Here is a 24,827-nt window from a genome sequence, read left to right on the forward strand (position 1 = left end):
ATAAGCATCTGAATGCAGAGTTCCAAAGAATAGCAAGAAGAGATAAGAAAGCCTTCTTCAGCAATCAATGCAAAGAAATAGAGGAAAACAACAGAATGGGAAAGACTAGAGATCTCTTCAAGAAAATTAAAGATACCAAGGGAACATTTCATGCAAAGATAGGTTCGATAAAGGACAGAAATTGTATGGCCCTAACAGAAGCAGAAGATATTAAGAAGAGGTGACAAGAATACACAGAAGAACTGTACAAAAAAGATCTTCATGACCCAGATAATCACGATGGTGTGATCACTCATCTAGAGCCAGACATCCTGGAATGTGAAGTCAAGTGGGTCTTAGAAAGCATCACTACGAACAAAGCTAGTGGAGGTGATAGAATTTCAGTTGAGTGATTTCAAACCCTAAAAGATGATGCTGTGAAAGTGCTGCACTCAATATGCCAGCAAATTTGGAAAACTCAGCGGTGGCCACAGGACTGGAAAAGGTCAATTTTCATTCCAATCCGAAAGAGATGCAATGCCAAAGAATGCTCAAACTACTGCACAATTGCACTCATCTCACATGCTAGTAAAGTAATGCTCAAAATTCTCCAAGCCAGGCTTCAGCAATACGTGAACCGTGAACTCCCTGATGTTCAAGCTGGTTTTAGAAAAGCCAGAGGAACCAGAGATCAAATTGCCAACATCCGCTGGATCATGGAAAAAGCAAGAGAGTTCCAGAAAAACATCTATTTCTGCTTTATTGACTACACCAAAGCCTTTGACTGTGTGGGTCACAATAAACTGTGGAAAATTCTGAAAGAGATGGAAATACCAGACCACCTGACCTGCCTCTTGAGAAATCTGTATTCAGGTCAGGAAGCAACAGTTAGAACCAGACATGAAACAACAGACTTATTCCAAATAGGAAAAGGAGTACATCAAGGCTGTATATTGTCACGCTGCTTATTTAACTTATATGCAGAGTACATCATGAGAAACGCTGGACTGGAAGAAACCCAAGCTGGAATCAAGATTGCTGGGAGAAATATCAATAACCTCAGATATGCAGATGACACCACCCTTATGGCAGAAAGTGAAGAGGAACTCAAAAGCCTCTTGGTGAAAGTGGAAGTGGAGAGTGAAAAAGTTGGCCTAAAGCTCAACATTCAGAAAACGAAGATCATGGCATCTGGTCTCATCACTTCATGGGAAATAGATGGGGAAACAGTGGAAACAGTGTCAGACTTTATTTTGGGGGGCTCCAAAATCACTGTAGATGGTGACTGCAGCCGTGAAATTAAAAGACGCTTACTCCTTGGAAGGAAAGTTATGACCAACGTAGATACCATATTCAAAAGCAGAGACATTACTTTGCCGACTAAGGTCCGTCTAGTCAAGGCTATGGTTTTTCCTGTGGTCACGTATGGATGTGAGAGTTGGACTGTGAAGAAGGCTGAGTGCTGAAGAATTGATGCTTTTGAACTGTGGTGTTGGAGAAGACTCTTGAGAGTTCCTTGCACTGCAAGGAGATCCAAGCAGTCCATTCTAAAGGAGATCAGCCCTGGGATTTCTTTGGAAGGAATGATGCTAAAGCTGAAACTCCAGTACTTTGGCCACCTCATGCGAAGAGTTGACTCACTGGAAAAGACTCTGATGCTGGGAGGGATTGGGGGCAGGAGGAGAAGGGGACGACAGAGGATGAGATGACTGGATGGCATCATTGACACAATGGATGTGAGTCTGAGTGAACTCTGGGAGTTGGTGATGGACAGGGAGGCCTGGCGTGCTGCAATTCATGGGGTTGCAGAGTTGGACACAACTGAGCGACTGAACTGAACTGAACCCTCTCCTTGAGCCAGAAGAAATGAACTTGGTATTGGCCCCAAAAATGTCTCAACCCTCTTTCATTCTGACTGTTTACTAGTAACTGTCCCCTTGCAGGTACTACCTCAAAACAGCATGAAAGTGTTAGTGGCTCAGCTGTGTCGAACCCTTTGCGACCCCATGGACTGTGGTTCACCAGGCTTTTCTATCCATGGAATTCTCCAGGCAAGAATACAGGAGTGGGTGGCCATTTCCTCCCCCAGGGGATCTTCCTGACCCAGGGATCAAGCCCATGTCTCCTGTGTCTCCTGCTTTGCAGAGGGATTCTTTACCACTGGGCCACCTGGGAAGCCCCTGATTATCCCATCCTCTTGCAAAAGTCCTTGTAAGAAGAAAAGCTTAAAGATAGTAGTGTATGGTTCTAAGCCCCTGTGCTTTGGGTTGGTTGGTTATAAAGTGATAGGCAAGTGGAACAAATACTCACAGGATTGATACACACTCCGACCAATGGGAATCTAGCTTGAGCTGATACTAAATGCCCAAATGACCTTGAATAAATGGCCTCTCAAGGATGGGCCTCTATGTCTTCCTCTGTGACAATAACAGAACCACCTATGTTATTAGTTTTCTATTGCTGCAAATAACAAATTACCACAAATGTGAGTGCCTTAAACAATACAGACGTATTGTCTTACAGTTCTAGAGGTCAGAAGTCTGAAATGAGTCTCACTGAGTGAAAAGAAAGGCCTATAGGGAGGCTTTCAGGAGAATCCATTTCTTTGCCTTTTTCACTCTGCGGAAGCCACACCACACACCCCTCAGCCCCCCTCCTTTACCTTCAAAGTCAGCAGTGGGGTGCTCAGTCCTTCTGCATCCCTCTGACCTCCCTGCTGGCCTCATTCTTCTGCTTGAAAGGACCCTTATGATTATATTAGGCTCACCTGGATAATCTCGTTGTAGGGTCAGATGATGATTAACCTTAATTCCCCTTTGCCCTGTAATTTCACAAACTCACAGGTTCCCAGGATCCTAATGTGGACCTCTTTGAGGGGCTGTTATTCCAGGAACCACACCTGGTACCATTCTACGTCTCTTCCTCAAACCATCACAGTACTTGGGAAATATATGAGCTAGTAAAGGTGTGCAATGATCTTCACTATCATCTCAATAAAGCCACAAAAATTTATTGAGCACTTATTATGTATCAGACCCTATGTTAAATAGTGCGGGCGTGGATATGATTAGACTGACAATATCTCTGACGTTATGTTCCAGTAGGGGTGGACAATCAATTGATTGATATATAGATGGGTAGACTGGTAAATCAGTAAATCAACAGATTTAGAATAAGTCCATCTATTAGATTCTAGATGTTATTAGAAGAATAATGTCAGCTACTGGTAATGAACATGCTACAGTGAGAAGTGAAATAGTGTGACTGGATGATTATTTTTCAGTGAGTGATCAAGAAAACCTTCTTGAATAGGGTGACATCTAAACTGAGATCAGAATGGTAGGGAAATGCCCCCTAATGGAAGGATGTGATGCAGAAACAGGTTTGTAAAGAGCCCAAAGCCAGGAACCCAAAATGCTAAAAGGGCCGGTGGCATTTTAACCACAAGACACAACAGACACAGAGCGTATGACCTTCAGACTTTTTAAGCACTAAAGAAATATTTGAAATCTTCAAAAAAAAAAAAAAGTTGGTTCCAAAATACCAAAAGCAAACCACAAAATTGAAGTGAATAAATATTTAATCAACATAGTCATACTTCATTGATTGTTAAATACAATATTCATAAAGTATTCAAACACTGTAAACAATTTGTAGGTTAAATTTTTTCACATCCCTCAAATTTTCAAGTATGAGCAGAGTTCTAAGAAATCAATCATAAATTCACTTCAGTTCAATCACTCAGTTGTGACCAACTCTTTGTAACCCCAGGAATTGCAGCACGCCAGGCCTCCCTGTCCATCACCAACTCCCAGAGTTCACCCAAACTCATGTCCATTAACTCAGTGATGCCATCCAGCCATCTCATCCTCTGTCGTCCCCTTCTCCCACCTTCAATCTTTCCCAGCACCCAGGTCTTTTCCAATGAGTCAGCTCTTCGCATGGGGTGGCCAAAGTATTGGAGTTTCAGCTTCAGCATTAGTCCTTCCAATGAACACCCAGGACTGATCTCCTTTAGGATGGACTGTTGGATCTCCTTGCAGTCCAAGGGACTCTCAAGAGTCTTCTCCAATACCACAGTTCAAAAGCATCAACTCTTTGGCACTCAGCTTTCTTCACAGTCCAACTCTCACATCCATACATGACCACTGGAAAAACCATAGCCTTGACTAGACGGACCTCTGTTGGCAAAGTAATGTCTCTGCTTTTGAATATGCTATCTAGGTTGGTCATAATTTTCCTTCAAAGGAGAAAGTGTCTTTTAATTTCATGGATGCAGTCACCATCCACAGTGATTTTGGAGCCCCCCAAAATAAAGTCTAACACTGTTTTCACTGTTTCCCCATCTACTTCCCATGAAGTGATGGGACCAGATGCTATGATCTTCTTTTTCTGAATGTTGAGCTTTAAGCCAACTTTTTCCCTCTCCTCTTTCACTCTTATCAAGAGGCTTTTTAGTTCCTCTTGACGTTCTGCCATAAGGGTGGTGTCATCTGCATATCTGAGGTTATTGATATTTCTCCCAGCAATCTTGATTCCAGCTTGTGCCTCTTCCAGCCCAGCGTTTCTCATGATGTACTCTGCATAGAAGTTAAATAAGCAGGGTGACAATATACAGCCTTGACATACTCCTTTTCCTATCTGGAACCAGTCTGCTGTTCCATGTCTGGTTCTAACTGTTGCTTCCTGACCGGCATACAGATTTCTCAAGAGGCAGGTCAGGTGGTCTGGTATTTCCATCTCTTTCAGAATTTTCCACAGTTTATTGTGATCCACAGTCAAAGGCTTTGGCATAGTCAATAAAGCAGAAATAGATGCTTTTCTGGAACTCTCTTGCTTTTTCCATGATCCAGCGGATGTTGGCAATTTGATCTCTGGTTCCTCTGGCTTTTCTAAAACCAGCTTGAACATCAGGGAGTTCATGGTTCACATATTGCTAAAGCCTGGCTTGGAGAATTTTGAGCATTACTTTACTAGCATGTGAGATGAGTGCAATTGTGCGGTAGTTTGAGCATTCTTTGGCATTGCATCTCTTTCGGATTGGAATGAAAACTGACCTTTTCTAGTCCTGTGGCCACCGCTGAGTTTTCCAAATTTGCTGGCATATTGAGTGCAGCACTTTCACAGCATCATCTTTCAGGATTTGAAATAGCTCAACTGGAATTCCATCACCTCCACTAGCTTTGTTCGTAGTGATGCTTTCTAAGGCCCACTTGACTTCACATTCCAGGATGTCTGGCTCTAGATGAGTGATCACACCATCGTGATTATCTGGGTCGTGAAGATCTTTTTTGTATAGTTATTCTTTGTATTCTTGCCACCTCTTCTTAATATCTTCTGCTTCTGTTAGGTCCATACCATTTCTGTCCTTTATCGAGCCCATCTTTGCATGAAATGTTCCCTTAGTATCTCTGATTTTCTTGCAGAGATCTCTAGTCTTTCCCATTCTGTTGTTTTCCTCTATTTCTTTGCATTAATTGCTGAGGAAGGCTTTCTTATCTCTCCTTGCTATTCTTTGGAACTCTGCATTCAGATGCTTATATCTTTCCTTTTCTCCTTTGGTTTTCACTTCTCTTCTTTTCACAGCTATTTGTAAGGCCTCCCCAGACAGCCATTTTGCTTTTTTGCATTTCTTTCCCATGGGGATGGTCTTGCTCCCTGTCTCCTGTACAATGTCATGAACCTCCGTCCCCAGTAGTTCATCAGGCACTCTATCAATCAGATCTAGGCCCTTAAATCTATTTCTCACTTCCACTGTATAATCATAAGGGATTTGATTTAGGTCATACCTGAATGGTCTAGCGGAAAGTAGGGAAAACCCTACTTTCTTCAATTTAAGTCTGAATTTGGCAATGAGGAGTTCATGATCTGAGCCACAGTCAGCTCCTGGTCTTGTTTTTGTTGACTGTAGATAGCTTCTCCATCTTTGGCTATCAATCTGATTTTGGTGTTGACCATCGGTGATGTCCATATGTAGAGTCTTCTCTTGTATTGTTGGAAGAGGGTGTTTGCTGTGACCAGTGTGTTCTCTTGGCAAAACTCTATTAGCCTTTGCCCTGCTTCATTCCGTATTCCAAGGCCAAATTTGCCTGTTACTCCAGGTGTTTCTTGACTTCCTACTTTTGCATTCCAGTCCCCTATAATGAAAAGGACCTCTTTTTTGGGTGTTAGTTCTAAAAGGTCTTGTAGGTCTTCATAGAATCGTTCAACTTCAGCTTCTTCAGCATTACTGGTTGGGGCATAGACTTCGATTACTGTGATATTGAATGGTTTGCCTTGGAAATGAACAGAGATCATTCTGTCATTTTTGAGATTGCATCCAAGTACTGCATTTCAGACTCTTTTGTTGACCATGATGGCTACTCCATTTCTTCTAAGGAAGTCCTGCCCATGGTAGTAGATAATGGTCATCTGAGTTAAATTCACCCATTCCAGTCCATTTTAGTTTGCTGAGTCCTAGAATGTCAACGTTCACTCTTGAATTCCTGTTTGACTACTTCCAATTTGCCTCGATTCATGGACCTAACACTCCAGATTCCTATGCAATATTTCTCTTTACAGAATTGGACCTTGCTTCTATCACCAGTCACATCCACAATTGGGTATTGTTTTTGCTTTGGCTCCATCCCTTCATTCTTTCTGGAGGTATTTCTCCACTGATCTCCAACAGCAATTTGGGCACCTACAAACCTGGGGAGTTCCTCTTTCAGTATCCTATCATTTTGCCTTTTCATACTGTTCATGGGGTTCTCAAGGCAAGAATACTGAAGTGGTTTGCCATTCCCTTCTCCAGTGGACCACATTCTCAGACTTCTCCAACTTGACCCGCCCATCTTGGGTGGTCCTACACAGCATGGCTTAGTTTCATTGAGTTAGACAAGGCTGTGGTCCGTGTGATTAGATTGACCAGTTTTCTGTGATTATGGTTTGTTTGTCTGCCCTCTGATGGCTCTCGCAACACCTACCATCTTACTTGGGTTTCTCTTACCTTGGACGTGGGGTATCTCTTCACGGCTGCTCCGGCAAAGCACAGCCACTGCTCCTTACCTTGGAAAAGGGGTATCTCCTCACAGCCACCCCTCCTGACCTTCAACATGGAGTAGCTCCTCTCGGCCCTCCTGCGCCCATGCAGCCACTGCTCCTTGGACATGGGATAGCTCCTCCTGGCCACCGCCCCTGACCTTGGGCGATGGGTAGCTCCTTTCAGCCACGCTTCTGTGCTCCCACCGCTGTGCCACCTGAAACCCTCCCGGGGCTCTGCTCCTGGGAAGCGCGGCCTTTCATTTCGGGGCTGTCGTTCCCAGTCCTCCCCGTGCTTCTTCACGCCTCCGTGCCCTTACTCGGGCTCGGTCTGAAAGTCTACCCCGCGTCCTCCAGTCTCCTGGTACCAGGGTTCACTAGAACGCCCCGACCCACATCATACACCACCTCGGCTGTGAGGTCTGTGCTGTTTCTGAAACAGATTTTCCTTTGTGTTCCCACAGCACACTGCATGTACATCTGTCTGTGCATTTAACCCAGTATAATATGTGTTGTATGCCCTTCTTGCCCTGTAGGCTTCCAGAATAAGAACACACTCTACCTAGCAGGGTTCAGTCATGGTTCGGTCACTAAGTCATGTCTGACTCTGCGACCCCAAGCACTGTAGCCCGCCAGGCTCCTCTGTCCTCCACCATCTCCCAGAGCTTACTCAAATTCAGGTCCATTTAGTCAGTGATACTCTCTGCCTCATACTCTAACCATCATCCAGAACACACATTAAATATTTTTTGGTGAATAAGTGAATTGATTAACACATGAACCACTGTAAGTTACTTTAAAGACAAAGGGAGGGATCTTTCAGCATCACCTTTTACACCCTGTGGGTTTCCCTTGTGGCTCAGCTGGTAAAGAACCCACCTTCAATGCGGGGGACCTGGGTTCAATCCCTGGGTTGGAAGATCCCCTGGAGAAGGCAAAGGCTACCCACTCCAGTATTCTGGCCTGGAGAATTCCATGGACTGTGTGGTCCATGAGGTCGCAAAGAGTTGGACACAACTGAGCGACTTGCACTTCACTTTTCACCCTGTGGCACAAACACTTTTGTTTGCTCCTATGCCTTTCTTGAAAGCTGTTCTCACTCTTCCACTTCTGCTCTGCATGCTCACCTCTATGAACCCCTGCACATACCTCCTTGATCTCTGTATTTCTGGTGACTGGGTGAGCAGCACTGGACCGCAGGGCTGTGACCACGCATTGCTGTGAGGTGCAGGGCAGCGCTCCCCTCCTGCAACAGAGACCCACCTCAGGAGAGCTTCCCAGGAACATGCCCCGCCCACGGGCAGGGCTGCAGAGTGGCTTCCAGCGGCAGGGGCCACACTGGATAAAGCTGTGGCTCCAGCACTGGCCATGTTTTCCATAGTTTTAAGTGAAATTCATATTTTTAAAGTTTTAAATTGAAAATACATAGCTGTTTGAATAAGAAGGGAACAAAGCATCCATGTGTTTTGTTTTTTTTTTTTTTTACCTTCGCTGCTAATCTGCTGGTAAAAGGTGGAATAATGCAAGTAATTGTATATAACTTTTGGGAAGGCAAACTGTTGCAAGATTTCTGGGAGGTAGTTTTAGCAATATTATACCGAAAGCTTTTACAATGTGCAGCACCCTTTGACCCACACTTTCACATCTAGGAATTTCTGCTTTAAAAAAAAGCATCAAAGACGTGCACAAGGACATGGACGTCCATTCGGTGTTTCCTTCCCTGGTCAGGTGGGGCTGAGTCCCCAGAAGATCTCAGGGGAAGAAAAGAGCAACTGGAGCTGACAGTAGAAAACTCCATGTAGTCCTTTGATTTCAGACACTTCTGGAGCAAAACTGCTGATTCGGACAGTCCACTGAAAAAGTGGGTTGGTTTCATTGGGATATCCCATGATCTTTCCGACTGTAGTAACGAGTGAAGAACTCAACTACTCACCAAAATGTCATTGCCAATTCTATGCTTCCCTTTCTCTAGTCCTTGGTGAAAAAATAAAATTCCATCTCACCCTGTCCTTCTCTGTAATATGCAGATTAAGAAAGATAAGTTTTTCTATCATTTTGACGTGGACCCTCTCTGCCACCAAAAGAAATGGTTTTCTTCCCTTCTGAAAATCAGTCACAAACTCCAGTATTATTACACACTTATTGAACACACAAGACAACTGGCCAAGTGGGGAGCATTTTGAGGAGGGCAAGGAGGCCACGGCGGTGATTCTGGTCACGGCATTCTGGGTTTCTTCTTAGGGGGAGGTCATAACAACCTCTCTCACTTCAAACGAGATCCAGTTCTGAGTTTTCACCCCAAACTGCATCAGCACAGAATCATTTTCATGGGGGCAGAGAGTTACGTTTAGACATGGTCTTTCCAAAGCGTCTGGGGAGGCCCCACCTCACAGCCAGACTATCTTCCCTTTCAAACGGAACATTTTAACCAACTTTCTGCATTTATGGAACAGGTCTTTCACTCAGCTATTTATTGAGAAGCTGATTTTGTGCCAGACCTCATCTGAGTCACTTGCATGTCACTCAGTAAGCTTTGCCTTACTGATAAAAATGCTCAAAGCACAAATTCTCCAGGGTTTAATATTTACATGACTCATTGAGACATGAAAGAAAGAAAGTGAAGTCGCTCAGTTATGTCCGACTCTTTGCGACCGCATGGACTATAGCCTACCAGACTCCTCCATCCATGGAATTTTCCAGGCAAGAATAGTGGAGTGGGTTGCCACTTCCTTCTCCAGGAGATCTTCCCGACCCAGGGATTGAACCCAGGTCTTCTGCATTGTAGGCAGACACTTTACCACCGGAGCCACCAGGGAAGTCTTGACATGATAAGTCTTGTCTTGAGACATGACATTGTATCAACTGCTTCTTTTCAGGCCCTTCCTGCTTGTTAATGGGGCTTCCCTGGTTGCTCAGATGCTTGCTCGTATACTTATCTTTGACATTCACTAAGGATCAACAGGAAAACTCTTGAGAACAGGCCTGTATGATGTGGGATGGAGAAATTAGGAATTATCCAGAGAATACAGCTTAAGCTGTATGAGAGATGTTTAGGTGAGATTTGTTAGGGAGGAAAGTTCAAGGGTAGAATCTTCTGATTATGGTAATTTCTCCAACTTTTCACATTGCAAAGGGAGACTGCATTTTTCGATAGCCAAAACGTCATTTGGCTATTGAAAGAACAGTGAAACACCTATAGGAAAACTCAATTGTCTAACCTGAGATATTTAAAAGCAGGAAAAGAAGTTGGGGTGGCCAACTTGGTGGGCAGCAGAAGTATTTTCATCAACTAAAGAAAACATTCACAAATTGGCCTGCTATGTTGTCAACCAAAAGCTTAGCAAGATGTTTGAAATGTTAAAAGCAAGACACAAGACTCTTTATAAGTTTCCTGAATCTGAGATTTGTTATCTGATCTCCTGCTAATGTAAGATAATAAAAAGTAATGGTCACTGTTTGCTTGAGATAATAGCTCATGATTGTCCAACAACTTAAAGAAAAAGGAAGGAAAAGTGCTAAAATAATAAATGGCTTCCAAAAAAGTATGTATGGATCAGTCCTATGGGACTCTATACATGCTGGAGTAACACACAGGCACCAAAAATTCGCTTTATTTATATTTCTGAGCCAGATCTGTTGACAATTAGACCTATATCTCTAGCCCTTCAAAGTCTGAAATCCTGTCCTCATTGAATCACCAAGAAAGGACAAATCGAAAAGACAAGAGACTGCTTGGGGCCCTCTTTTGCTGGTTGTCAGATTAGATCCCTAATTGGAGATAAAGCTCTAGTCTTGAGCCACAAACTGCTGTTTAGTCACTAAGTCGTCGTCAACTCTGTTTGAGCCCATGGACTGTAACCCACCAGGCTCTTCTATCCATGGGACTTCCCAGGCAATTACTGGAATAGGTTGCCATTTTCTTCTCCAGGGGGTCTTCCCCACCCAGGGATCATCTCTTTCATCTCCTACTTGGCAGGTGGATTCTTTACCACTGAGCCACCTGGGAAGCCCCATGAGCCAGCAACAGCTTTTGGGAAATGACAGAATGATTGTGTCGGCTTAAACAAATACCTGCAAACAGTGCCGACAAAGGTCCATATAAACCAATCACAAAAAGAAAGACGAGAAACGCTGATTATATGCTAGATGAAAACATTCAGTCACACATTCTTACAAATGAGTCACTCATTTATTCAACAACTATTAACAATTATTAAGCATATATATATATATCAGATATTGTGCTAAGCAAAAGTGGCCAAGATAAAAAAAACAAACACCCTATCCTCAGGAAGCTCAGACTCCATTAAGGAAGATGAGCATATATGCACGTGATTGTAATGAAATGCAATAACCAACTTGGTGGTATGTGTGGGTATGTAACTCAGTTTGAGTTTGTGCCTGTGGTTGGGGAGGCAGGTGATAAGAAATGAGGGCTAATGCCCTGGAACAGAAGAAAAGAAGTCACTGCACTCAAGGATGCGCAAAGTATGGCTTCTCCTCTGGCATTCACAATTCATCTGTAGTTCCTCCAAGTCCAGATGCAGCTTACCGATCAGGAGTCATCTTTATCATAAGCAATGCTGCTTAGTAAGAGTTAATATTGTACTTTTGTCTTGTTTGTAGTGACTCAGAGCCAGAAAGTTAACTAAGGTTTAAATTCTCATGCAGAAAGGAAAGGCGATTTGTTAGCCCTTTATGCACAAAGGGCATGAATAACAAATGATGGTGTTCTGTCTGCAAGTGGACATTTGCTGCTTGTGTCTTTGCTTTTCCTGGGGAGAACCGCTCCCCTGCCCCTCTCCCTGCCAACACACACACACAACCATTAATTTAGTCCATTTACTGCTGTCAATGGCTAGGCTTTACCTGCCACGATCATATAACCCATGGTCACAGGAATTGGTTCAGGATTGGACACATGTTTCAGGCAGGGCCACACAGAATTACTGTGATTTATATATGAGTATTTAATGAGGGAGAAATTTTCTTTCTTATGAATCAAAATCCATAACACTATTCATAAGAATTTAAACTTGAGGCTGCTAGCAGCCTTCCTTCTCACTATGTGGAGAGTATGCTTATCCGTAATGCCAACAGAGGGACTTCCCTTGTGGTCCAGTAGCTAAGACTCCATGTTCCCCGTGCAGGGAGCCTGGGTTCCATCCCTGGTCAGGGAACTAAACCCCACATACCGCAACTAAGAGTTCACATGCTGCAAGTAAAGATCTCACATACTGCAAATAAGACCCAGCACAGCCAAATAAACAAATTTTTTAAAATGCCAACAGAGACAGCCAAGAGGTGGGCGGGAGCTGAATCTAGCCATGCCTGCCAGCCAGTGAGATACACACTTAAACTCTTTAGTTAGGAGTTCATAAACTATCTATAATGTTTATTCCAGATTAAACTGGAATTTTGTCACTCATAACAGAATTCTCACTAATACATATTTAGCAATCTGGGGAAAAACACTGCTGGAAATATTAAGAGTCTCTTCAAACTTAAAATGGCCTTACTCTTTTATCCTTGGTTGCTACAAAGTCTTGCATTTCTGCATGGTTAAACAAAGTGACAGAGGACCCACCCACAGAGAAAGTCTAGTCTGATAAGAAGTGGGAGGTTATCAAAGATAAAACATTTTTCCTCCCTGACAAAACAGCCATTGCTTTGAACTTTGGATGCTCTTTAAAAAATGTTATCATCAAAAAAAAGTGAAAGCCAAATTACACAAAATAAGGCCATTTAAAGTAGTCTGTATCTTATAAACATATCAAAAGGTAGCATAAAGAAAGACCAGCTGACAGTAAAATGAGATACAAATCTTTTCTCCCATTGCTAGTACATATTATAAGCAAAATAAGAAGTTTAAAAACGGGAGTTTTAATATAGTTTATTGTGTCTACTTTCATTTTTTAACAACCCAACCCTTTTAAATTATGTTCCAGTGAGCCTCTATCCAGTGCGGCAGTCTCCAAGAACAGAGACTGTCCTCACTATAAGGCAAGGAGATTTTCCCGCCTGGAGGACTGCGGAGCCTGGTGTCAGCGCTCAGGCTTCAGACCCCAGACAACCACAACTCAGTATCCTCAATCCCTTTCTTAATTAGCAAAAATAAGAAGGGTTCAGAATTTCTGTTCCTTTTTTTTTTCCTGTATTAGCTAAATGTGTACTTAACCTAATATGTCTTAATTCAATGCATTTAAATTGTTTGCACATGAATAAGTCTGAGGAGTTGCAGTTATTCTTTAAAATCATTTTTCATTTTTAAGTTTCAGTTCAGTTCAGTTCAGTCGCTCAGTCATGTCCGACTCTTTGTGACCCCATGAATTGCAGCACGCCAGGCCTCCCTGTCCATCACCACCTCCTGGAGTTCACCCAAACTCATGTCCATCGAGTCAGTGATGCCATCCAGCCATCTCATCCTCGGTCGTCCCCTTCTCCTCCTGCCCCCAATCCCTCCCAGCATCAGAGTCTTTTCCAATGAGTCAACTCTTCGCATGAAGTGGCCAAAGTATTGGAGTTTCAGCTTTAGCATCATTCCTTCCAAAGAACATCCAGGACTGATCTCCTTCGGTTGGACTGGTTGGGTCTCCTTGCAGTACAGGAGACTCTCAAGAGTCTTCTCCAACACCACAGTTCAAAAGCATCAATTCTTTGGCGCTCAGCCTTCTTCACAGTCCATACATGACCACTGGAAAGATCATAGCCTTGACTAGACGGACCTTTGTTGGCCAAGTAATGTCTCTGCTTTTGAATATGCTATCTAGGTTGGTCATAACTTTCCTTCCAAGGAGTAAGCATCTTTTAATTTCATGGCTGCAATCACCATCTGCAGTGATTTTGGAGCCCCCCCAAATAAAGTCTGACACTGTTTCCCCATCTATTTCCCATGAAGTGATGGGACCAGATGCCATGATCTTCATTTTCTGAATGTTGAGCTTTAAGCCAACTTTTTCACTCTCCTCTTTCACTTTCATCAAGAGGCTTTATAGTTCCTCTTCACTTTCTGCCATAAGGGTGCTGTCATCTGCATATCTGAGGTTATTGATATTTCTCCCGGCGATCTTGATTCCAGCTTGTGTTTCTTCCAGCCCAGCGTTTCTCATGATGTACTCTGCATGTAAGTTAAATGAGCAGGGTGATAATATACAGCCTTGACGCACTCCTTTTCCTATTTGGAACTAGTCTGTTGTTCCATGTCCAGTTCTAACTGTTGTTTCCTAACCTGCATATAGGTTTCTGAAGAGGCTGGTCAGGTGATCTGGTATTGAAATAAGGAAAACAAACACACACTTTCACATTAATCACTTGTGATTAGAAAAGCTGCATTTAGAAAAGGCAGAGGAACCAGAGATCACATGGCCAACATCCATTGGATCATTGAAAAAGCAAGAGAGTTCCAGAAAAACATCTACTTCTGCCTTATTGACTACGCCAAAGCCTTTGACTGTGTGGATCACAACAAACTGTGGAAAAATTCGTCAAGAGATGCAAAACCAGACCACCTTACCTGCCTCCTGAGAAATCTGTTTGCACGTCAAGAAGCGCCAGTTAGACATGGAGCAACAGACTGGTTCCAAATCGGGAAAGGAGTAGGTCAAGGCTGTATGTTATCACCCTGCTTATTTAACTTATATGCAGAGTACATCATGAGAAATGCGGACTGGATGAAGCACAAGTTGGAATCAAGATTGCTGGGAGAAATATCAGTAACCTCAGATATGCAGATGACACCATACTTATGGGCAGAAAGTGAAGAATTAAAGAGCCTCTTGATGAAAGTGAAAGAGGAGAGTCTAAAAGTTGGCTTAAAACAACATTCAGAAAACTAAGATCATGGCATCTGGTCCCATCACTTCAGAGCAAATATATGGGGAAGCAGTCCAAGAATTTGGGGCGGCAGGGGCGGGGGGGGGGAGTGCTCCAAAATCACTCCAGATGGTGACTGCAGCCATGAAGTTAAAAGACGCTCGTTCCTTGGAAGAAAAGATATAACCAACCTAGACAACATATTACAAAGCAGAGACACTAACCTTGCCAACAAAAGTCCATCTAGTCAAACATATGCTTTTCCCAAAATCATGTATAGATGTGAGAATTGCACTATATAAGAAAGCTAAGCACTGAAAATTGATGCTTTTCAACTAATGTGTTGGGAAAGCATCTTGAGAGTCTCTTAGTAAAATAATCTAATAAGTCCATCTTAAAGAAGTGAAGTTGCTCAGTCGTGTCCGACTCTGCGACCCCATGGACTGTAGCCTACCAGACTCTGAGGAGCCTCTCAGTCCATGGAATTTTCCAGGCAAGAGTACTGAAGTGGGTTGCCATTTCCTTCTCCAGGGGATCTTCCCAACCCAGGGATTAAACCTGGGTCTCCCCAGGTAAAGCACTGCAGGCAGACGCTTTACCTTCTGAGCCACCAGGGAAGGCAACTGCTTTTCCCAAAACTCGAGTCTTTGAGTCGGGAGTCAGCGTTTGTCCCAAGATATACATCACATTTTTCCAAGTAAGGTCATAAAGCAGAGTAACACCTTTAAAAGCTCTAATATATTTTTCTGAGTTCTCTAAATAGTCTCCCAGATCCTCCTTGATTCTTTTTCTTAGAAAACAGTCCTAAATTTTCATCGGAAGGATGAAACTGAAATTCTAATAATTTGGCTACTTGATGGGAAGAACTGACTCATAAACAAAACTGACTAAAGATAACACGCATACATTTCTACTTTAATCATTGGGAATTATACCATAATCCCCCAAAGCCAACGGAAAAAATAAACACCTGACCAAATGAGTAACTCAGTCGTCTCTGAATATTTGCAACCACATGAACTGTAACCTACCAGGGCTTTCCCATGGGATTTTCCAGGCGAGCATACTGGAGCAGGTTGTTATTTTCTTTTCCAGAAAATCTCCCCCACCCAGAGTTCAAACCCAGGTCTACACCCACCATTGTTTTAAACATTGCAAGTCTTTCATTAAACCAATATAGGCAGCCTTGCCAAAACAAGGCCTCAAAAAATTAGTTTCAGACTCAGAGTTGTTCCTCTCCACGGAAATCTTTAGTAAAAGGCGAAAGATTTATGCGATTTGAAGAGAAACCAGAGTATAATCTATACCCCCGTAAGTCACAGCTCGGGTAACAGGAACTCCTACCGCAGTGAGAGTGACTAGCGAACACCGAGAGCCAGTGCCTGAACAAAAATTTCTAGATTACTCTGTAAACAAAGGTCTAATTTCAGAACACATAGGTAAAAGAAAATTTGAGGTTTCATCATTTTAAACTTGTACGGTGTGCAGGGCGCGGTGGGTATGCAAATAAGGCAAGTGGGCGGCCTTTCCGCTCGGGAAAGCTGTCTTCACGCGGCGCCCCTGTGTCAGCACTAGGGGGCGAAGCGGCGGGCGGGCTGGCATCGCCACGCCGCACCGAGCGGAGACCCGGGTTTCAGATGTTTTGTGTATGTGTATGTCCGAGTTTGATTTCTGTTACAGACTTGGCTGTTAAATTGAAAACGAAAAAAAAAATATATAGCAAGTGATTGGCACCAAATTCATGACCGTGGTTCCTCCCTTCGGTGGATTGAGGGTTTTCAAAGTTTGACAATTTCCTTTTTCTTGAACTGCGTGGTGGGCGCACAGGTATTTTGTCTGTACCGTGCACGTCCAAGATGTACACTCTGGAATATTCTGCCGTTTGAGAAAAAATCATAGCCGTGTCCTGTTTAAAACTGGAGCTTTGGATGTTCCCAGGGGGTCCAGTGGTTTGGGCTCTAGCTTTCACTCCCTGCTGGTTCCTTTCCTGGAAGGGGAACTAAGATCCCTCAAACTGCGCAGGCCAAGAAAAAAAAAATGGCGCGGGAGCCTGGTGGGCTGCCGTCTATGGGGTCGCACAGTCAGACACGACTGAAGCGACTTAGCAGCAGCAGGGTTATTTGACAAGTTACCAAGTTGAGTAAAAGTGTCACAAACAGCCATCAATTGGGCACCCAAAGTCCCACCTGACCATCCCTTCCCACGGACCCCAGAGAGGGTGTCCTGGAGGGCCTCCCAGGAGAGGAGGCCGGTGGAGGCCAGCAGGAAGAGCCCCGGTGCCTCCTGGGCGTGTCTTCCTCATGAAATTTCCCTTCACCCTGCTATGAGCAATTCACAGCTGAATTCAGCAAAAGGAGTTTCAGCTTTAGCATCATTATGGGTCCCTACATAACTGGATTTTGAGAGAGAAAAAAGAACATTCAGCAAAAAGTGCTGGAAGAGCAGTGCGTTGCTTCTGAAGTCATGGAACTGCTGTGAAAGGGAGCCGCTGGGTCAGTTCTCCCCAGACGAGAGGCAACAGATTTGATGAAATCTAAGGCTGTGAGTGTGGACCACAGGTCCACAGAGGAAACTGTCTTCCCAGACCCTCCTGCTCATTATCTCCAGCCTTCTGAACAAGGATGAGTTTTTTTGCATTTGGACCTCTAGAGATTTCCTGTAAAGATTCCTTTAAATCAATGGAAGTTCCTCTGTTTTCACAGATGAAACCAACCTATGTTACACCACCAGACTTTGTAAATATCCAAAGATACATGAGTGGCCCCTGAGGCTGTTCCCTTTAGTGTCCCTCCCTCTCCAAACTTTTTGGTCTGAGTACTTAGTTTTGATCTCTAGGTGGAAGTTACACATAGAGTCAAAATATCTAGACTACTTAACCCTTAACTTCTCCTGGCTGCTCTAATCTCTCTCCTCTGGAGGGGCCACATATTTTTTAGAGCTACAGAGTTGGGAGAAACCTCAACATACTTCCCAGTGGCCCCCACCTCTGCCGTCCTACCCAATCTCTTCTGGGGCTACTTAAATCCATTTGATTAATACAAACCTCCTCCCTGTTCGGCTTTCCTTGTGAGCTTTTGGAGTTCCCTCCAAGGCTAATGAGAAGGATTAGTAACTCTGGGCAGGTGTACAGGCTCTCAGTCCCTTTCTGTGGATAAGAAATTGGGCAAGAAAGGCAGCTGTGAAGGTGGAGCAGTCTTTTCCCTTCAGTGCATTTCATGAGCGCCACAATACCTTTAAGCAAATACTAATGTGGTACCAACAATGGATGAGCGGACCCTGAGCTCTGGATCCCGGTTCCCACTGGCTTTGGCTAATATCCTTGACCCCACTCACAGATCTCAGGCAAAGGACAGACTGTCTCTCCCATGGATGAATCCAGGTTTCTTTAGGAATGGGACTCAGAGACTCCTCTCCCTAGATGACCCAGAGGACTCATGATTTGCTCATTCTGCATATGGTTCTCATTGCAGCTTCGTTTTAGGATCTCTCATCTGGACACCTGGCGCTGCATAGTCAGGGTTCCTCAGTCTTTGCCCAACAAATGGTCAAACTTGGAGGGAAAGCAGTGGGACAGGGAAAACTCAGCCAGCTGAAGAGATAACAGACAGGAAGGCCATAGGAAGCTGCAGAAGTGGGGAAGGCGCCCCGTAAACCTACTTTGGTCATTGAGCCCCCTCAGCCTGTCTGATCCTCCCCACACACAGCTGTCTCCCAGGAAAGCATCCAGAGCCCACTGAAAAGGAAGACAGTCCTGGGTCTCATACAAAACAGGCTATGAACACACATCTGCTGACTTGAATTGAATGGAATTCAGTCGTAGGCCACACTCCTAGTTAGCATGGATGAAACTGGAGTGTCTGACTTCTTCATCCTGACATTAAATGCTGTTTGATGATGGTTGTCAGCCTGAAGAAACCAGACAGTGTTTCACCCTATAATAATTGTTATAACAGCTACCATTCAGTGAGTACTGACCTTGTGCCAGGCTCTTTGCTGAGTGCTCTGTAGTTATTAGGAGAAGGCAATGGCACCCCACTCCAGTACTCTTGCCTGGAAAATCCCATGGATGGAGGAGCCTGGTGGGCTGTGGTCCATGGGGTCACTAAGAGTTGGATATGACCGAGTGACTTCACTTTCACTTTTCATTTTCATGCATTGGCGAAGGAAATGGCAATCCACTCCAGTGTTCTTGCCTGGAGAATCCCGGGGAAGGGGGAGCCTGGTGGGCTTCCGTCTGTGGGGTCGCACAGAGTTGGACACGACTGAAGCGACTTAGCAGCAGCAGCAGCAGCTGTAGTCATTAGCTCATTTAGGCATCCCGGCCATGGCTGCTTTGATGTTGCTACATGGGAATGGCTTAGGGTTGGTGTCTGATTGCAAAGAGTTGAGAGAATGGCTTGCCATTTTGCTCACAGGCAGAGGTATCTGTACATAAGATTGAGGAAGTATGAAAATCATTTACATCAAAGAATGGAGATATTGCTGATAAAAGAGACATGGAGGTCAAGACATCTCTCAAAATCATGCCTTGGTGCTACGATGAAATAGGTTTTATTCTTCCCAATGCACAGAGGCAGACACTGAGGACTTCAGCAGTTGGAGGACTTGCTAAACCTATATATTTAATATATGCCCAGACCTCAGCCCAAGTCTGTCTGCCTCCAAGCTATGAAATGTGTAGTTGCTCAGTTGTACTTAGAAGAAGTGAAAGAAATTTATAGACTTCATTTGTTAAAGGTTTTTTTGTTATTATTTTTAAGATAGAGGTAAAAAAATGTGAAAGTTTCCTAAAAGAGATGAAATAAAATGAACATTACTGATTAACTGCTAGAGAGTCTTCAATGGAGAATGAAGTTCAACAGGCACAGTGAAGAGGAGGTCCCATTTGAAATCCAAATGCCAGCCCCACAGAGGATACTGCCTTGTGAAAAGAGCCTAGAAAGGGCTACTCCCTAGCGCATGGGCAATGCCCAGGGTCTTCCGAGAAGGGGGACAGTACAGCGTACTGCCTGGAGTCACCAGATCGGAATTCAAACCTGGCTCTGTCACCTTCCAGTTTGGGACCTCAGACCAGGTACTCAGTGTCTCTGAGCCTCGACTTCCTCAGTATAAATGAAAATATTTCTTCATTATACGATTCCTATGGGGTTTAACAGTTTAAGTCACTCAGCAATGATTCGTTAGGCACCCCTATGTGCCAAGCTCTAGAGCTCTCACTGAAATAATGTGTGGACACAGCTTTCCTCTGGGCCAAGCACACTGACAAACATTCCATAAGTGGTGCGTAGTTGCTGCAGTCATGCCCAACTCTGCGACCCCATGGACTGTATGCAGCCCACCCCGCTCCTCTGTCCATGGGGGTTCTCCAGCAAGAATACTGGAGTGGGTTGCCATGCCCTCTCTAGGGGATCTTCCCGACCCAGGGGTCAAACCCCAGCATCTCTTGTGTCTCCTGCCTTGTAGGCAGGTTCTTTACCACTAGAGCCACTGTAGCTGTTATTATTATTACCATGCTTCTTATGAAAAGAAGAAAATAGAGACCAGTATGGTGCAAGTGCCGTATACTCCATGGCCCATCGCAGCACCGCCTTGGGTCAAGCACATTCCCAAGAGGCCAGGCCTCCAGAGTAAGATGCGGACGCGCACACAGGGTGGATCCTGCCCACCCCGTGGCCAGGATGAGGGAGCAGAGACTGCTCCTTCCTTGCTTCCTGCCTTGCCCACAGGCAGGGGCCGAGGCCGCCGCCAGCACCGATGACTGCCTTCTGCTCTGTGGTCTGCCCGAGTGCGGGAGGAGTCAGCTGCAGGGCCGGTCCGTCTGTGCCGGCTGCTCTGGTAGTTCCAGCAGGGACAAGAAGACAGTGCAGTTTAGTGGGGTTTATTTGAGACCCACAGCTAACACACCTGATCAGGCTGGCCCAGGACTTGCGGGTACAGATCTTGAATGAGGTGGTCCACGATGTGCACGCTATTGCTCTGAGTGGCAGAGTGGAGGGCATTCATGCCATCCTAAAGAGAGCCAGGGGAGGGGCGGTAATTACTCTGCAACCTTCCCCCTCCTGCACTGTGAGGGAGGGCTTATGTCCGGTTGTGATCCACATACCTGCCTCTTGGCTCTCTGGTCCGCTCCAGCTCTAGTCAACATGAGCACGCTCTCGAGACTTCCAGACCAGGCTGCAAGGTGAAGTACTGTCAAGCCATGCTTCCTGAAGAAAAGAGAAGAAAGGAACCCACACTTGAGTGAGCCACCACACTATCTCAACCAACAAAAGCCATGTGAATACCTAACTGCTGAAGATCAAGAAATGAGAGAGTTCAGTGCTCAGCAAAAGTGATATTTCAATTCTATGGGGAAAATGAATAGATTTAAAAGTAATACAGGTACAAGTGATTCATCATCTGGAAAAAAACAAAATTAAATCCTGTATCATATCATACATACAAAAAAAGCAGACAAACAATAAACATACTAGAAGAAAATTTAGATTATAATGTATAGTGTTTTGATTCAAAAGATATAAAAGGAGCAAATTGATAGTCAGTAAGCAAATGATAGATTTTTAACATGTAACTTAATATGGATAAATGGTTCCTTTCTATAATATATGAAGTATCCTTACAAATCAATAAGGACCAAAAGAGGTACTCTATTAAGATATTAGTGGAAATGAAACCATTTCATTTTAAACAATCTGGCAATATCTATTAAAATTTTAAATACAACCAGCAATCCCACTCCTGGGACTCTATCCTGTGAAAATAAATTTCTGGACTTAATGTTATATAAACAAGGTTATTAATTGCAACCCTTAAAACTGACAGCAAGGTAAGTAAATGTCCATCAATATGGAAACACTGAAGAAATCAGGGAACAGTCACACCACATCATGTAGGCATTACAAGTAATTAATCAGGGCTATAACAGTTGGAGAGATTTCCACTAGGTGGCTAGTAAATGTGGGAAATAAGATGCAGAGAAAATATAATACAATCCCATTTTTTATAAAACAAACAATGACCAAAAACACTCATATGTGTTTATGTATGTATCTATATCTACTGTAAGTGGGTAAGGAGGTGGAAAGATAGCAATGTGGATATGATGATATGAGCAAGAGGACAGGACAGAAATAAACACACAGGTCCTACATTACTAAATGTAGTTACTGGAGAAGAGGAAGCTACGCCAAAAAAGGAAACCCAGAGAAGACTGAAGTCATAAAAAGAATCTACTTATGTATAAATTATTTAAAACACACTCCCTATATAAAACCATGTAAGTGTGTGTGCACACATACATGTGCATGAGAGAGGCTGAGATTCTGCTCAAGACCTACTGGCCGGCAGTGATGCTGAGACACTCAGACTTGTACAGAGAGGAGCAGGCAGGGAGCATGAAAGGAACTAGCTAGCAGTTAGCACTGGTTATCTCAGGAGGAGGGAATGAAGGGCTTGGGGAAAATTGAGACCTGAGCCCCAGGCCCCAAGTTTAAGAAGTCTACAGAGCAGGCGTTACGAGCATGATCTGTAGACTCAAACAAACTGACCTCAAACTCTGTCTCTACCACTTCCAAAGGTTGCCGTCTTGCTCAGCTTAACCAACCCTAAGCCTCAGGATCCTTATCTGTAAGTTCATGTGTCTGTTTTTCTATTTCCTTTTATCCCTGTCAAAAACCCTAAGAATAAGGTCTAAGGGTCTTATCATGTGGTGACTCTAGTTGATAAGACTTGTATACAAGTGAGATTTGCTAAGTGCATAGAATTTACATGTTCTCACCAAAGAAGGAATGAGATGATGAGTGTGTTAATTAACTAGATGGGAGGAGTCTTTTCACAGTGTATACACACACCGAATTGTCACTATGTACATTTTAAATGTATCACAATTTCATTTTTCAACTATACCTCAACAAAGCTGAAAAAAAATTCTTAAATAAATCTCTTTTAAAATGTAGGCAAACAACAATAAAAACAAGAAAACCCTGTGGGTATATAGGGGAAATGAGACAGGTACCCAACATTCAAAAACTCTGTCATTGATATATTTTCATTTTTAAAAAATATAGGCTCTGGATGGAACGTTTGTGTCCCTCAATAACTCATATGTTAAGTCTAATCCCCAATGTGATGGATTTGAAAATCATGCCTTTGTGAGCTAATTAGGTCAGGAGAGTGGAACCCTGATGAACGGGATTAGTGCCCTTATAAATAGACACAGAGCTTGACTGCTCTCCACTGAGAGTGAATAAAACCAGAAGTGGCTCTCACGAGACACTGGAAGTGCTACCATCTTGATCTGGGACTCTGCAGTTTCCAGGTCTGTGAGAAATAAATGTTTGTTGTGGAAACCACCCAGCGTATGGTGTATTTCTTACATCAGACCCTAGTAAAAACAGTAGTACAGTGGTTAAGTATGTAATCCAATAAACATGGTACTACATATTAAAAAATCATCTATAACTTCTGCAAATGTGCTGTCCAAAAAATAAGCCTTCTCAGAACATCTTATTTGCCTCTTGTGATCAACTGTATATGTAAACCTGGAGGACAGTTTGATAAACGTATAGCATAGAAATCAATAAACAAGGAAGGAGTGAGGTTCTGTGGGGGCCTTCCATTTTGAAGTGTATAAGCTTTTTAGCAGTAATTTGGGCTGCCACTGAAACTGCATTAATGTCTTCTCTTATTCTCAGGAAAGTTCAGGTAAGGAGAAGCAAAAAAAAAAAAAAAAAGAACACGCCCAAGATTACTGAGATGTATGCTGGGAAATAAGCAGGGTGACAATACACAGCTTTGATGGACTCCTTTTCCTACTTGGAACCAGTCTGTTGTTCCATGTCCAGTTACAACTGTTGCTTCCTGACCTGCATACAGATTTCTCAAGAGACAGGTCAGGTGCTCTGGTATTCCCATCTCTTTCAAAATTTTCTACAGTTTGTGGTAATTCACACAGTCAAAGGCTTTGGCATAGTCAATAAAGCAGAAATAGATGTTTTTCTGGAACTTTCTTGCTTTTTCAATGATCCAATGGATGTTGGCAATTTGACCTCTGGTTCCTCTGCCTTTTCTAAATCCAGCTTGAACATCTAGAAGTTCATGGTTCACGTACTGTTGAAGCCTGGCTTGAAGAATTTTGAGCATTACTTTACTAGTGTGTGAGATGAGTGCAATTGTGCAGTAGTTTAAGCACAAGCTCGAATCGAGATTGCTGGGAGAAATATCAATAACCTCATATCTTCAGATGACACCACCCTTATGGCAGAAAGCAAGGAAGAACTAAAGAGCCTCTTTATGAAAGTGAAAGAGGAGAGTGAAAAAGTTAGCTTAAAGCTCAACATTTCGAAAACTAAGATCATGGCATCTGGTCCCATCACTTCGTGACAAATAGATGGGGACATAGTGGAAATAGTGGCTGACTTTATTTTTATGGCCTCCAAAATAACTGCAGATGGTGATTGCAGCCATGAAATTAAAAGACACTTTCTCCTTGGAAGAAAAGTTATGACCAACCTAGACTTCATATTAAAAAGCAGAGATATTACTTTGCCAACAAAGGTTGGTCTAGTCAAGGCTATGGTTTTTCCAGTAGTCATGTATGGATGTGAGAGTCGGACTATTAAAAAAGCTGAACGCCTAAGAATTGATGCTTTTGAACTGTAGTGTTGGAGAAGACTCTTGAGTGTCCCTTGGACTGCAAGGAGATCCAACCAGTCCATCCTAAAAGAAATCAGTCCTGAATATTCACTGGAAGGACTGATGTTGAGACTGAAGCTCCAATACTTTGGCCACCTGATGTGAAGAACTGACTCACTGGAAAAGATCCTCATGTTGGGAAAGATTGAAGGCAGGAGGAAAAGGGGATGACAGAGGATGAGATGGTTGGATGGCATCACCAATTCGACGGAAATGAGTTTGAGCAAGCTCCAGGGTTGCTGATGGACAGGGAGGCCTGGCATGCTGCAGTCCACGGGATCACAAAGAATCAGACACAACTGAGTGACTGAACTGAACTGAAA

At 43.6% G+C, this 24,827-nt stretch overlaps 1 protein-coding gene and 1 non-coding gene across 2 annotated transcripts in view; both read right to left on the minus strand.

Moving 5' to 3' along the window:
• Window positions 1-24,827, minus strand: part of LOC120853752 (ankyrin repeat and death domain-containing protein 1B-like) — a 77,679-nt gene that overhangs the window by 40,157 nt on the left and 12,695 nt on the right. The window contains exons 6-10 of the mRNA XM_040227663.1: window positions 20,915-21,013; window positions 20,716-20,820; window positions 9,003-9,101; window positions 8,149-8,245; window positions 2,886-2,968 (exon numbers count right to left, since the gene is read on the minus strand). Coding sequence (XP_040083597.1) covers window positions 2,886-2,968; window positions 8,149-8,245; window positions 9,003-9,101; window positions 20,716-20,820; window positions 20,915-21,013 — 483 coding nt within the window. The remainder of the gene's footprint in view (window positions 1-2,885; window positions 2,969-8,148; window positions 8,246-9,002; window positions 9,102-20,715; window positions 20,821-20,914; window positions 21,014-24,827) is intronic.
• Window positions 15,994-16,109, minus strand: LOC120853808. The gene has a single exon (XR_005718860.1). It is a non-coding gene; the product is annotated as a U5 spliceosomal RNA (small nuclear RNA).

This window comes from Oryx dammah, unplaced genomic scaffold (genome assembly GCF_014754425.2).
Source record: "Oryx dammah isolate SB20612 unplaced genomic scaffold, SCBI_Odam_1.1 HiC_scaffold_26, whole genome shotgun sequence".
NCBI lineage: Eukaryota > Metazoa > Chordata > Mammalia > Artiodactyla > Bovidae > Oryx > Oryx dammah.